General features: G+C 40.4%; 1 protein-coding gene across 10 annotated transcripts in view; it reads left to right on the top strand.

Annotated features, from left to right (window-relative positions):
• fbrsl1 (fibrosin-like 1) overlaps positions 1 to 15,594 on the top strand; it is a 1,010,193-nt gene that overhangs the window by 289,582 nt on the left and 705,017 nt on the right. For all 10 annotated transcript variants that reach the window (XM_043715446.1, XM_043715449.1, XM_043715445.1 and 7 more), the window contains exon 2: positions 12,474 to 12,674. In XM_043715446.1, coding sequence (XP_043571381.1) covers positions 12,474 to 12,674 — 201 coding nt within the window. The remainder of the gene's footprint in view (positions 1 to 12,473; positions 12,675 to 15,594) is intronic.

Genomic DNA, 15,594 nt, shown 5'->3' with positions numbered 1-15,594 from the left:
TTCACTACCTGCTGTACCTGCATGCTTACCTTCATTAACTGATGTACAAGAACACCCAGATCTCTCTGTACTGCCCCTTTACCTAAATTGATTCCATTGAGGTAGTAATCTGCCTTCCTGTTCTTGCCACTACAGTGGACAACCATACATTTATCCACATTAAACTGCATCTGCCATGCATCTGACCACTCACCTAACCTGTCCAGGTTACCCTGTAATCTCCTAACATCCTCATCACATTTCACCCTGCCACGCAGCTTAGTATCATCAACAAATTTGCTAATGTTACTATTAATACCATCTTCTATATCATTAACATATATTGTAAAAAGCTGCGGTCCCAGTACTGATCACTGCGGTACCCCACTGGTCACTACCTGCCATTCCGAAATGGAGCCATTTATCACTACTCTTTGTTTCCTATCAGCCAACCGACTCCCAGAGGTATTGGTCACAGTCAATGGGCCATCATTAACCAGCAGGGAATTGGAGAATTTCCTCAAGTCAAATGGCATTCGGCATATAAGGATAGCTCCTTACCACCCATTGTCAAATGATCCGGTAGAAAGGGAGGCCCACATTTTGAAGGCAGGCTTAAAGAAACAACTCTCAGTTTCACTCGATACCAAACTGTCCCGGTTCCTATTTGATTATAACACCACCCCTCACTCAAGTAAAGGGACCGCTCCAGCAGCTTGCTATAACAAGGAGAAGAGTCTGTGCCAGGTTAAATGTGAGTTTCCCAGACCTGGGGAGGGTGAAACGGCATCAGGAATGCCAGTACCGGGCACAGGATTCCCCTAAGTGAGAAAGGCACTTCACCAAACTTTGACGCCTTAAGTATCGAAACCAAAGGAATAACCCTGCCATGAGTAAGAGGTGTGGTTGATCTGAGGTCTGGTCCTGTGACATTTGAAGTTTGGGTAGGAGGGGCAGTTCTGAACAAGTAGGTGGACCACATGAAAGCTGCAACATCGCAAATGGGATAGAAGCAAAGCATACCTCTCAGAACATCCGGCATGGCTGTCAGAAGCCATGGGTTCTCTCCCACTGCCTTGCATCAAAGAAACTTCTGAGGACAAGAAGAATATGGCAAATGTCTCAGCCACGACGCCATTACCACCTGAAGATGATGAATTTTGGCCTGTTCACTCCAGACGAGAGAGGCAGGCTACAGTCTACTACATGCCGCCAGTATCTGAGGCAGAATCGGAGGAACTGGACCTGATGCAAAAATGCTGCAGGAAAAGCTACAGGAAAATGAATGGGAATGCACCCCAGGACTTAGTTGGGGAGGGATGTAGTGATTAGAACAAGGTCAGCCAGGTGGGCCTTGTAGAATATGAATTCCTTGATTGGGGCTGTTAACTAGCTCCAGGGAGTCCTGGGCTGACAGATATGTGTCAGGGGTTCTGTCCACTCGAGGACTGAGCTAGCTGGGTCAGTGTCATATACTATGTATGTGTAAATTAAGGGTAACTTGGTGACAGGATTCTGACCTCCTTATTTCTGAATTCTTTAAAGCAGTCTTTGAACTGAGCATTTAGTCTTCAACATTTTTGATATATATCTGATATGATTTTATTGGGAATGTAAATCTGATGTATGTAGATGAAAATGCAATTGAAGGATTTTGGTTTAGATCATACAATGGAGCTTATTGCATAACTGAGTATTTAAGTCTGTATTTATTAATATTCACCTTCTTTTGATTTTTGTGTATGTTATGATCTCAGTTGATGATAATGCTGGACAAGTCAGATCCAAAAACGAAATCTGGCTTGCTAGATCATATTTTGCAGTTGGCTAATGTGGTGGATGGATGATTTGTTTGTGAAGCAGTGTGATTCCAACAGCATGGGTTCAATTTCATCATTGGCTGAGGTTACTGTGAAGGACTGTCCTCCTTAACCTCTCCCCTTGCCTGTGATGTGGTGGCCCTCAGGTTAAATCACGTCCAGTCGTGTCTCTCTCTAATGAGAGAGCAGCCTTGTGGTCCAGTAGCTATCTGTGGAGCCTTGTTATTCAAACATTTGCTTTTACTTTCTACATTAAATAGTGACAATGCTTAAAAAATAATTTATTAGCTGTAAAGCTTTCTGTACCATCCTGCACTTGTGAAACGAACTGTTTGAACGCATATATTATTGCTTCAGAAATGTGTTTATGTTTATCATCTGGTTAGAAAGGCATTCCCACTTATCTTTTATAGTCACTTTTTCCCCATGTTGCAAAAGCTGCTATTAATTCTGAAGTTATCCCCTTAGCTGGGAAATGATGTCTGAACCATGACTTGCAGTATAGTTTCGAGCATGGATGACCCATTGATCATTCTCTTGTGTAAATATTGTGTACCTCTGGAGCTCTATTGTTAAATATTTTAATGAATCATTCATCATTTCTTTCAACACCTTCATAGCTTTTAGTGCTGTGCATTTCAATGCAAGTGTGTTCAGGTCATAACAATCATAGATATCTAGTTTCATGTTGCTTGATCAATAAAGTCGCACAGCTGGATCAGTTCACACGAGAATTCCAGCCTATGTCTTCTACCCTGTCACTTCTTGAATAATCAAGTGTAATTTTTCTTATTCTCGATCTCTTGGGAGATAAAATTTGTTTGTTTGACAGATTTGCTTCTGCCTTTTGGTTGGGACCTATGAAAAATAAATAAAATCCTGCATTTGGATTACATTAAATATTTCAATGATCCTAAATCTGAAACATGATGAGTTAGTGAACTGAATTTTGACTAGTGTTTTGACAAGAAATTTAGAGAGATGTACAAAGAAAGGGTGGCATTTTTATATAAAATAAATTTTATCGCCTTGTCAGTTGGTTAATAGATAAGTAACAGAGGCGTTGGCATCTCATGTTGCATGATGAGCTCAATTTCAGCATTTATGAATGATTGCACTGAGCTTTCAGTGATATAATTGATTTGGAGTTTGATTTTGTGTGCCCTAACGTATAATAACTAATTTGAAATCAAGGCACATATTAATGGACAAAGTAAAGTTCCCAATCATTAAATGCATGAATATTTCTTCTTCATGGCAATGACACTTGCAAGGGTGGCACAGTGGTTCAGTGGTTAGCACTGCTGCCTCACAGTGCTAGGAACCTGGGTGACCTTTGACGATTATCTGTGTAGAGTTTGCACGTTCTCCTTGACTGCTTGGGTTTCCTCCGGGTGCTCTGGTTTCCTCCCACAACCCAAGGATGTGTAAGTCAGGTGGTTTGGCCACACTAAATTATCTGTAGTGCCCAGAAATGTGCAGGCTAGGTGGATTAGCTATGGGGTTCTGGGGATGTAATAGGGTATGGGTGATTTTGGGTGGGATGCTCTTCGGAGGATTGGAATGGTTTCCTCCCACACAATAGGATTCTATGAAAAGCCATATAAGAAGGAAACTTAAAGTTCTGTGCACCAAAATTAGCTCACTGCCCCTTATTTCAACTTCAAATTTGTCTCCTTTAGTTTTCATAAATCACCAATGACAGTTGATATAAGGATATTTCAGATTTAGTTTCATGTAGTTTTTAGTGTAAGGGTTTATTCCATGAGGACAGCAAAGCCCGCTGTATACTTTTGAAGTACTTTAACACTGAAAATGCTGTCAAAAAGATTTATAGTAAGTAACTGGAAATTATAAAACCCTCTATCCATACTAAGATGCTATCTCTAACAGCACAGGCTCTTTTCTGTTAAGTAGCCTAATGTTTGATCATTTGTCAGATGTCTTCTGAAAATCCAAATGTGTGATTAAATTCTTAAAAGTTGAATTGTGCATTTGTATTTAATTTCAGTCTGGTGGTGGTGCTGGCGGTTTCATCCCTCAATAGTTTTAATATTACATTGACAGTGTAGTGACATAGTAATGAATTTGAGTTTCAAGCAGTGGCTAGCATAAGATGTAGAGCAGAACTAGGCAATTCAGCTCACCAAATCTGCTCTGCCATTCAATGAGATCATGGCTAATCTGATACCCCAATTCTACTTTCCTGCCTTTTCCCCGTAGCCCTTGATTTCCTGACTAATTTAAAAATATATCTCAACCTAAAATATACTTTTAATGACCCAACTTTAACAGCCCTCTGCAATAAAGAATTCCACAATTGCAACCTTCTCATCTCTGTCTTAAATGTGTGACCACTTCTTTTCAGATAATGCCTACTGGTCCAAGACTCTTCCCTAAGGGAATACCACCTCTCTGCATCTGCCCTGTCAAGTCTGTGAAGAATCTTAAGTTTCAATAAGGTTCACTTTCATTCTTCTAAATTCTTCTGAGTACAGGCCCAACCTACTCAATTTCTTCTCATAAGATGCTCCCTCAATACTCAGTATTAATCTAGTGAACCTTCTCTGGACTGGCTCCAATGCTGTTTGTTTACAGTATTCCCGTTGTGATCTGAGGAGTACCTTCTATAATTTTATCATAGACATCTTTATTTAATTCACCATTCCTTTTGAAATAAAGGCCAACTGTTCGATAACTTTTGCTATTTAAATAATGTTCAACTCCTCTACTTTTTCTGCCAAAATTTCTAATTTTTCCACATTATATTCAGTCTACTATATTTTGCCTACTGCCTAATGTGTCCATATCCCTGTGCAGACTCTTTTGTGTTATCGTCACCTTTCCACCTATTTTTGTCATCTGCAAACTTAACTACAGTACATTCACTTTCCTCCTTCAAGTCATTAATGCATATTGAAAGTACCGATGGCTCCAATACTGATCATTGTGCATTTCATTAGCTATAGATTGCAATCCTGAAAATGTCCTCCTTCGCCCAAAATCTGTCTACTGTTAGTTTGCTAACCCTCTATCCATGCTAAGATGCTATCTCTAACACCATGGGCTCCTCTCTTATTAAGTAGCCTAGTGTTTGATAGTTTGTCAAATGTCTTCTGAAAATCTAAATGTGTTGCACCATTGCTTCCCCTTTATCCTACCTGTATCCTCGAACATCCAAGATGGAGGACGGGAAAAAATTGTGACTATCAGAGCTGCTTTTTTGAGATATTTTCCGTGTTGGGGCTGATTTCCTCAATTCTAGGACCAGTGATTACTGTTTTATAAGCTGTTGCATTGTTTTGGAACTTTGGAGCGAAAAAGATTAAAACAACAGCACTTTAAAAAGGGGGAAGAGAAACAAAGACAGTAGCCACCTGGGCCGTGATTCAAATGGAGAAAGAAACCTACATTGCTGTCTGACCTAGCAGTAACAAAATCCCACTCTACTCACTATTGTAGATTAACAAAAGAAAATCAGTCAGGTTACACTTAAAAAGCCACTTAGCTGCTTCCCTAGTGTGAGCTCCCCCACACAAGTTTCTCAAATGTTGCCTTTGCTGTCTGTTTTCAAGGATGTCTGGACATCGGAGTTCGTTTTAAGAAAAATAAACAAACAGCAAAATTCACAGTTGAGCTTGGAGAAACTTGTGTGGAGGAGCTCACACTAGGGGAGCGGCTAAGTGGCTTTTCAAGTGTATCCTTACTGGTTTTCTTTTGTTAATCTACAATAGTGAGTAGAGTGGAGTTTTGTTGAATCTCTGTTGTTATTGAGGTCTGTCTCTTGATTAAACTTTAAAAATATGAAAACATAGGTACTAAACTAGCCTGGAGCAGTGTTTTTAGAGCAGTAAGAGACTATTTTCTGGGTCTGTAGATTGTTAAGGTGCAATGGGGGCCTTTGGTAGAGTGATGTGTGAGATTAGGAAGAGTTTCAATGTTACTAATGGTTATGTCTGCAGCAAGTGTTTTTGGTTGCGAATCCTATCAGATTGCATGCATTGGTTGGAGCAGCAGTTAGAGGCAATGAGAAATTTACAACAACGAGGGGGTGTGATGGATGGCAGTTCCAGGAAGGGAGATAAATGGAAGATACAGTCAGGTAAATGGGTGACCCTAGGAAAGGTAGAGAGGGAGGCAGGTAGTGCAGGGGTCTCCTGTGGCTATCCCCATCTCAAACAAACATGCTGTTTTGGAAAATGTAGGAGATGATGCACTCTGAGGGGAATGCAGCACTGATAGCCAGGTTTCTGCTACCAAGACTGGCTCTAATGTAACGAAGGGACACCAGGTTCCAATCGATCTATTGTGATGGGTGACTCTCTAATCAGAGGCACAGACAGACTATTCTGTGGCCGACAGTGAGACATCGAAATGGTGTGTTGCCTCCCTGGAGCTAGAATTAAAGATATCTTGCAGAGGGTGTAGACTATTCTCAAAGGCACGAGGGACAAATAAGAGGTTGTTATACATATTGGAACTAACGATATAGGAAGTTAAAAGGATGAGATCCTGAGGGGACAATGTAGGAAGTTAGGCAGGAATTTAACAAGGAGGTTCTCGAGAGTAGTAATATCCAGATTACATCCGGTGCCATGAGCTAGTGAGGGTAGGAATTGGAAGATAGCGTAGATGAATGCATGGCTGAGAAGGTGGTGCAGGGGAAAAGGATTCAGATTTTTGTCTCATTGGAATCTCTTCTGGGTATAAGTGACCTGTGTAAGAAGGACGGATTGCACCTGAACTGGAAGAGGACGAATATACTGTCAGTTGCTCAGGAGGATTTAAATTAGTAAGGGGCAAAGTTGGATCCAGGGACATAGTGAGAAAAGTGATCTGTTTGAGACTGGTACAGTTGGGGAAAAAGACCAAGTCAAGCAGACAAAGCAGGCAGGAACAAAGAAGAGAACGAGAAACTGCATTTATTTCAATGCAATAGGCCCAGCAGGTAAGGCAGATGAACTCCGGGCATGATTAGGAGCATGGGACTTGGATGTCATAGTAATTAAAGATATGAGGCTCAGGGGTTGACAAGAATAGTGCTTTAATGTTCCAGGGTTTGGATTCTAAGGGATGGCGTTTTTGGTTAGGGGTAACATTATGGCCGTACAGTCAGTTCTACTATAATCCATTTTTCTTCAAGCGAATTGGCTTAAACGCGATTGATAAGTTTAGACTGTTATTTGTAGAATGCGGGCTTTCCTTACCTGTATTGCCTATAACGTGATTACAGCCCCTTTAGTTTAAATGGCGCAGCTATTGTGCGATTTTCTTATAATGCAAGATCGCACGAGAACAGAACTATCACATTATATCAGAACTGATTGTACTGAGGATGGATATTTCCTGGGAATACATCCAGGGAAGTTATTTGGATGGAACTGAAATAAGAAAGGGATGATCACCTTATTGGGATTGTACTGTAAGTCCCCAATAGTCAGTGGGAATTTGAGAAACAAATTATCTGTAAAAGTAATAGTGTGGTTATGGCAGGGGATTTTAATTTTCCAAACATAGACTCTGACTACTACAGTGTTAAGGGCTTGGATGGAGAAGAATTTAAGTGTGTACAAGGAAATTTTCTGAGTCAGTATGTGGATGTACCTACCAGAGAAGATGCAAAACTTGACCTACTCTTAGGAAATAAGGCAGAGCAGATGACTGAGGTGTTGGGGGACAGCACTTTTGGGCTAGTGGCTATAATTCTATTAGCTTTAAAATAGTGATGGAAAAGGATAGGCTTGATCTAAAAGTTCAAGTTCTAAATTGGAGGAAAGCCAATTTTGGGAGTATTAGGCAAGAACTTTCAAATGTTGATGGGGGGTTGGGGGGCAGATGTTCACAAATAAAGGTAGGTTGGAAAGTGGGAAACCTTCAAAAACAAATAATGAGAGTCCAGAGACAATAGGTTCCTGACCATGTGAAGGACATGGCTGGGAGGTGTAGGGAATGCTGGATGACTAGAGAAATAAGTTTTCATCAAGTAAAGAGGAAACATATGTCAGGCATACACAGAAGAGATTGAGTGATTCCCCAGAAGAGTGTAAAAGCAAAAGGAGCACACTTAAGAGAAAATTCAGGAGGGCAAAAAATGGGACATGAGATAGCCTTGACAAATAGGATTAAGGAGAATCCAAAAGGATCCGACAAATAAATTAAGGACAAAAGGGTAACTAGGGATAGAATAGGGTCCCTCAAAGATCAGCACGCCTGCCTATATGTAAACCACAGGAGATGGGGGAAGATAGTAAATGAGTATTTTGCATCGTTTACTGTGGAGAAGGATATGGAAGATAGAGAATGTGGGGAAATAAATAGCGACACTGTGGAAAATGTTCATATTACAGAGGAGGTGGTGATGGACATCTTAGAGCACATAACGGTAGATGAATCCCCGGGACCTGCTCAGGTGTACCCTAGATTTTTGTGGGAAGCTCAAGAAAAGATTGCTGGGCCTCTTGTTGAGATATTTGTTTCATTGATAGCCACAGGTGAGGTGACGAAAGACTGGAGATTGGCTAATGTGCTGTCACTATTTAAGAAAGGTGGTGAAGAAAACTGGGAAATTAAACACCAGTGAGCCTGACATCGGTGGTCGGCAAGTTTAAGTTATGGAGATGTGCAGCACGGAAACAGACCCTTTGGTTCAATTCATCCAAGCCGACCAGATATCCTAAACTAATCAAGTCCCATTTGCCAGAGCTTGGCCCATATCCCTCTTAACATTTCCTTAACCCATATCCCATCAAGATGTAATTGTACCAGCCTCCACTAATTGCTCTGGCAGCTCATTCCATACTTGCACCACCCTTTGCGTGAAAAAGTTGCATCTTGGGTTCCTTTTCCCCTCTCACCATAAACCAATGTCCTCTACTTCTGGACTCACCACCCCTGGGAAAAGACTTTCTTTATTTATCCTATCCACGTCCTTATTTTGTAAATCTCTATATGGTCACCTGTCAGCCTCCAAAGCTCCAGAGAAAACAGCTCCAGCCTACTCAGCCTCCACCTATACCTCCAAGATGTCGTTTACTTCATCTTTCAGAAGGCTTTCAATTAAGGCTCACAAACGAGATTGGTATGTAAAATTTAAGTACAAGCAGTTAGGGGCAGTGTACTAATGCAGATAGAGAATTGGTTTGCAGACAGGAAACAAAGAATGGAAATGAACAGGTCTTTCTTGAATGGCATCAGTGACTAGTGGGTTACCACAGGGGCTAGTGCTTGGACTCCAGCTGTATTCATAATAAATATTAATGATTTATATCAGGGAACTAAATGTAATATTTCCAAGTTTGCACCTTTGAGAAGGTGACCAAACAGGTGGATGAGAGTGAAGCGACTAATGTAGTGTATATGGACCCCAGCAAGGTGCCCAATAAGATCCCCCACAGTAGGCCACTGAACAGGACAGAGGCATGGGAATCAGGGTGACCCAGCGACCTGGGTCAGAAACCGGCCAACCGAAAGAAGACTAGGGTGGTGGTTGATGGGAAGCGCAAATCCTGGAGTTCAGCCACCAGTGGTGCACCACAAGGATCCACCCCTGGGCCACTGCTGGCCGTCATCTCTACAAATGATCTGGTTGAGGGCTTATGATGAAGAGCTTATGCCCGAAGCGTCAGTTGTCCTGCTCTTTGGATGCTGCCTGACTTGCTGTGCTTTTCCAGCAACACACTCTCGACTCTGATCTCCAGCACCTGCAGTCCTCACCTTCTCATGGATGAGGGCGCAGAAGGATGGCTCAACTGGCATAGGATAACTGCCTGATAATACTGCCATATGTCCTTGCTTTGTAAGCCTACATTTCCACTCTGCCAAATTCTTCCTTTTCTAATTAGTTGAAAGCCCTCTGTACAGTCCTAGTTATTCGAATTGCTGGGTCACTGATTCCAATTTAAGTGATGCCCTCCCATGTGAACAGCTTCCTTCTATCCTAGTACTGATGCCAGTTCCCCACAGCCTGTAAGCCATTCAACCCACACTAATCTTTGAACCACACTTTTAACTCCTTAACTTTATTTCATCTATGCCAGTTTAGCCATGGCTCAGGTGGTAAGTCTGAGATTTTTACCTTCAAGGTTCTGTATTTCAATTTAGCACCTAACTGTTTCAAATTTTTCATAGAACCTCATTTCTAGTCCTCCTACTGTCATCCACGTTCATGCCAACAAAAACCATTGGATCCCTGCGCTTCCCCTTCAAGTTCTTCTCTTGTCCTGAGGAGATGTCCTTTAAACCTGGCATCTGGCAGATAACATAATCCTCTGGAACTCCTGTTCACAGCTGCAGAGAATAGTATTCCTCTCCTATTATACTTCACCCGTCCCCAATGTTTTGATTTCCTCCCCCCACTTAAATTGCTCAACCACCATCTCCTTACTCCAGTGCACACAGTTTGCAAGAGCCTTGTAACTATTGGACAATTGAGGGGGCCATGGTGTCATAGCTGCCTCACTTGCAGTCACACCGATCAAACACCATAACTATATTTGTTTTTGTAATCTGAAAAATCATCAGTATCATTCTACTACATTAGTTATTTTTTTAAGAAAGGGAGAAGAAAATACTGGAGACCTAAAAGTGAATTGAAAATCGTACTTTTATTATAAACACTAAAATATTCCCCAATTCTACTTGCCAAACAGCTTCTTTCCCTGTATTCTCATCAGGCTGTTGTTTGTAATGTCATTCTGTCACTGGTCTTGCCTCAGGTGGCCTCTTGATCAGCTGAGTTGGAGTATATCTGCAATTAAATTTAGTTCACAAGCAGTTTGCTTCCACTTCAGGGATTGGAATAATTTGATGTGCGTTGTCTTGAGTTTATGTTTCCTGTAACCTTGGCTCCGAATTTGAGCAAGTGTTCATTTTTCAATTGAGGATGGATTTCCAATTTCAATCTTCATTCTAAGAGGATGAATGATATTGGGCACTTCACAAAAGATGGGAGAATCTGATGTGAGAAGGGGGTCACTTGACATTGACCACACTGTCTGTCTGTCCAAGAAGACACCATGACATGTTAAAACATTACAGTTACAGACTGAGGGTGAAATAGGGAAACCTATTCATGTTTAAAATGGACAGCAAGCATGTCTCTGTTTAGCACTGATCAATGTACCTTCACCGTTCCTTATCCAGATGTGACAATGGCAAAGAAAGAGGAATTTATTGCTCATATTCCACTGCCTGGGAGGGTGATCTTTAAAAATGCTAGATGGAAACTGATCCTGACCATATTGATGTACATATTTGGTGCAGCAATGCATCTTGACATCTTTTGGAGTCAATAAGTTAAAATGGATTCAGTTAGTTCAGCATTGTACTATATTATGTTTCTCTGTGTATAATGTAGGAATTATGATGAGATTTTTGCAATGTACATTATTGTACCACCACATTAACTTAAAGGATGCCTTTTGTACAAATTAAAGTTTGAGGCGTGCAATAATTTTCATATCATATAGTGAATTTTTTTTAAAAATGTGGTTGTCACTGGCTTAGTCAGTATCTGTTGACCATCCCTAACTGCCTTCAAGAAGATGGTGAGAAGCTGCCGCCTTGAACCACTGTAGTCCATGAGAAATAAGGACACCCACAGTGGTGTTAGGAAAGGAATTCAGGATTTTGCCACTATGACCATAAAGGGGCAGTAATATAATATGGTTTTGTGCTTAGAAGGGGAGCATGCAGGTGGTGGTGTTCCCTTGCATCTACTATACAGGTCCTTTTGAGGTGGCAGATGGCATTGAGTTTGGAAGGTGTTGTTGGAAGAGCTTTGTTGAGTTGCTGCAATGCATCTGGTAGAGGGTGTAACGCTCTGCATCCAAAGTGAAGGAAGTGAATATTGAACATAATTGTGAATGAAATGCCAATCAAGTGGGTTGCTTTGTCTTGTTATTGTGTCAAGCTTCTTGAGTGTCATTGGAATTGCACAATCCAGGTATAAGGAGAGTAATTAGTATGCTCCTGACTTCCTGAATTGTGCCTTGTAGATGATGGCATTGGGGAGACAGGAGGTGAGTTGCTTATTGAATTTTCCTAGCCTCTGACCTGCCCTTGTAGCCACAGTATTCATATGGCTGGTGCAGTTCAGGTTAGTGGTAACCCCCAGGTTGTTGATAGTGTCACTTAGAATCTTTGACCTATGTAACTGGAAGCTGCCCATTGCTCAACAAAGGCTTTCAATTGTAAAATCCTTTCATGTATTCTACTAAATTGTTGTTCCAAAAAATTCTCAATATGAAGGATTCTGTTTCAAGACTTAATGTGATGTCTCCTCATATTGATTGCAATTCGGAATCCCACGTGATACTTGCACAGAATAACTCCGATTTTGTATAGGTAAAAACTGTTCTCAGGCACAGGAGGAAATTGAGTGTTCCAACATTTGATCACTGTCATTGGTACAACTGCAACATATAGAAGTTGTGAAGACAGAATCTGGATTGACTTGCAGACACCATCAAAGTCTATGCATAAAGAAATATCAATTTGGCAGCAGTTTGCCTATGCACATGAAACAGTACTTGTGTTACCATCACTTTCAAGAGAAGCGGTGGGGGGGGGGGGGGGCACACAGTTAGAGAACAGATTCATATATTGTATTTTAATATCTATAAAAATAGACTTTCTGAATTATGTTCTGAATTGCTTCTACTTTGATTACTTCAGAAGGGCCTTGCACTTAGACCACAAGAACGAAATGAAAAGTGGGAGAAGCAAGTTGGGAAGAAACCACGCCAGATGGCAAATGGCATGTTGACAGAGCCAAGTGAAAATGGGCACGAGAATGGAAATAATACCTTCGAAAGAAGACGAGATCAAGGAAAGGATCGAACAAAGAGAAAAGTTTCACTAAAGAACTCCACTCAGGTCTGTAAGGTGTACCTCCTTCATTTATATGTATGTGAAAGTGAAAGAACATTTGGTTTTAATAGCAACGTTTGTACAAGAGTATAGCATTGACTTGATTGAACTTTTTAAAATCACTCTTGTTTAAAACCTCTGGAGTGGCATTTAATGCAATATATTCATTCCCATTGTAATGAGGGACCATCCTTGGTTCAGATATTGGCCAGTTTGGTTTATTGTGACCTAATTCTGAGACCTGTCTAAGCCATTTAAAGTAATTGGTTGGTGACACAAGTGAAAATTTGAACTGCTGTCAGCTAAAAATACCTAAGTTCCAGTCGATAGAATTTTTGTTCTTGTGTTGCACTCTACGCGACAATGTTCTGTGACCATAACGACTGCTTTTGTAACCTGCATTTAGTGACTACTGAAAGATACATTCACATAAAGAAGTTTCCATGGTTCAAAATACAGGGCAGTTGAGGTAATGTAATAAGATAAGTAACTTAAGGCAGTGATTGTACAGTCCATTCTTCTATAACATGATGGTTGCATTCTTGTGTAACCCCGTGTTATAGAAAAATCACACTTTAGAAACAATGCTTAAAGTGTTGGTGCTGTAATCATGTTACAGCTAACACAGTTCACACTGTAGAAACAGAGTCCCCAATTTGTCAATTCTGTTACAACGAATTTGTGTTGACGAAACATGCATTATAACAGAATGACTTACATTGGCATTTGATATTTTCACATTCTAGCCAGTACTAGTTGTTGTTCTATATACTTTGTTCATTTTGTCTCTGGTGCCTTCAATAGAATAAACTTTCGGTCTGACACCCTATTTTACTAAAAATTTATTTCCATGGCTAATGAAAGATGGCAGTTTCGTAGCTTTTCATTCAGTTTGCAATATTTTTTGTCAATTTGGGGCAACGTATGGCAGGAAATTCATGGAAAACCGCATAGGAAGTATAATGCACAAACCAGATAAGCAAATTATCAGAACTTCCTTTGTCAACATATTCTTGTGAACTTCAGAAGTTAGAATAAACATTCAACTAGAGATTTAGAATAAAGTCGTGTATACATTACTAGATTTTAACTGACTGTATTTCAGTATTGAATAATTGATAAATAATACGAAGATTGACAGATATTGATTAATGCAAGTTTAAGCAAGTCTAATACTTAATTTATTTGATGTTTCATTTGAAATGTTGATTTTGAGAACATAGTACATTCTTGCATTCATTGAACAAGGATGTCAAATCATAAAAATGTACAATATAGAACCACCAGTTGGCTGTTTGATCCTGGAACTTGCACCACCATTCAATCTGATCATGTGTGACAATGCTATGCACTTAAGAGATGTGTTCTGTGTTGTTTCTTTTGTGTTGTCACAGTAGTGCGGAAATGTCTCTTTCAGACAGGTGTTTTGGAAACGGATTTGAGTTCTCCCTGGGTGTTTTTTTAAAGTATGACAAAACAATCAAGAGTGGGTAGGGTCAGGCTCACGCAGACCCAAAAGGATTTTGGCTTCGTTTTCAGTTGTTAATTAGGTTTTGCTGGCTGCTGGAGCTAAAAGCTTTTGTTCCCTGCTATTAGAGTGAAGTCTTGGAAAGCCAGAGTTTCTCTTTTTTAAAAAAAAGCCAAAAGGAGAAGATCGTTTTTCTCTTCTGGACTGGAGAGAACATGTGAGAATCATAACTGTGTCAGAGTTGTTGAATTGTTTTGCCAAGGATGTGTTTAAAGGATGCTGCCTATATTGTAACAATTGATGATTAGTGACTAAATAATACATTATCTTAAGTACTTCCATAGAGTAAAGTTATGCAAATTCTTTCTTTTGCTGTATTATAACTGTGTTATAAGAATAAAGTTCGTTTTGATTAAAGCTTTTTGGTTCCCATCCCTGACACCTTGTATGTCTCTGTAATCCCAACTATATCATACCCGTTTGTGTCTATTTGCGCGATTAATTCATCCACTTTACTTTGAATGCTGTATGCATCAGGCGCAAAACCTTAAGGCTTGCCTTTTTTTTTAAAAGGTTCATTGTCTCATTTCCACGATATTTTGTTGTGGTTTTGTTTGGTTCTGGCCTTTAATTCCTCTTCCTACAACTTCCCGTATTCCTCTTTCTGTCTTTTTGTTCTTGTACTTGATTCCCCTTCCTCTAACTTCTTACATAAGTTCCCAATGCTCTTCAACTTTAGTTTAAATCCTCTTCAACCACTTTGCAAATACTTCCCTTAAGGAATCAGTTCTGGTCCTGCCCGGGTGAAGGTGATATGAAGAAATGGTTCGAGACTCTGGTAGTGCAAAGACCAAGGGCTGTGGCAAAAATCCCAGCAATAGTACCGAAAATTTGTGTTCCAGAACTTGCTGCTCCCCTAGTCAAGTTCTTCTAGTACAATTACCACACTGACATCTAACCAGCAATATAGAAAATTGCCCAGGTATGTCGTGTATGCAAAAAGCAGGACAGATCCAACCCGGCTAATTACTGTTGACCATCGGTAAAAGTATCCTCAACAATACAATAAGTAACATCTGCTCAGCAACATCTGCCTGTCAAATGACACCCAGTTTGGGTTCCATCAGGGTCACTCATCCCTGGACCTCAGTATAGCTTTGATTCAAACATAGACAACAGAGATGAATTCCAGAGGTGAAGTGAGAGTGACAGCCTTTGATATCAAGGCAGCATTCGAATGAGTATGGCATTAAGGAGCCCTTGCAAAACTGGAAACAATGCGTATCGGGGGCAGATTCTCCACTGGTTGGAGTTATACCTATTGCATAGGCATATGATTGTTGGAGGTCAGTCATCTCAGCTGCAGGATGTCTCTTCAGAATTCCTCAAGGTAGTGTCCAGGACCTAAACATCTTCAGCTACTTCATCAATACCCTTCCCTCCATAATAAAGTCAGAA

The sequence above is a fragment of the Chiloscyllium plagiosum genome, chromosome 25 (assembly GCF_004010195.1).
Source record: "Chiloscyllium plagiosum isolate BGI_BamShark_2017 chromosome 25, ASM401019v2, whole genome shotgun sequence".
Lineage (NCBI taxonomy): Eukaryota > Metazoa > Chordata > Chondrichthyes > Orectolobiformes > Hemiscylliidae > Chiloscyllium > Chiloscyllium plagiosum.
The sequence above is the reverse complement of the archived record's forward strand: the minus strand, read 5'-3'. Positions and strand labels throughout refer to the sequence as shown.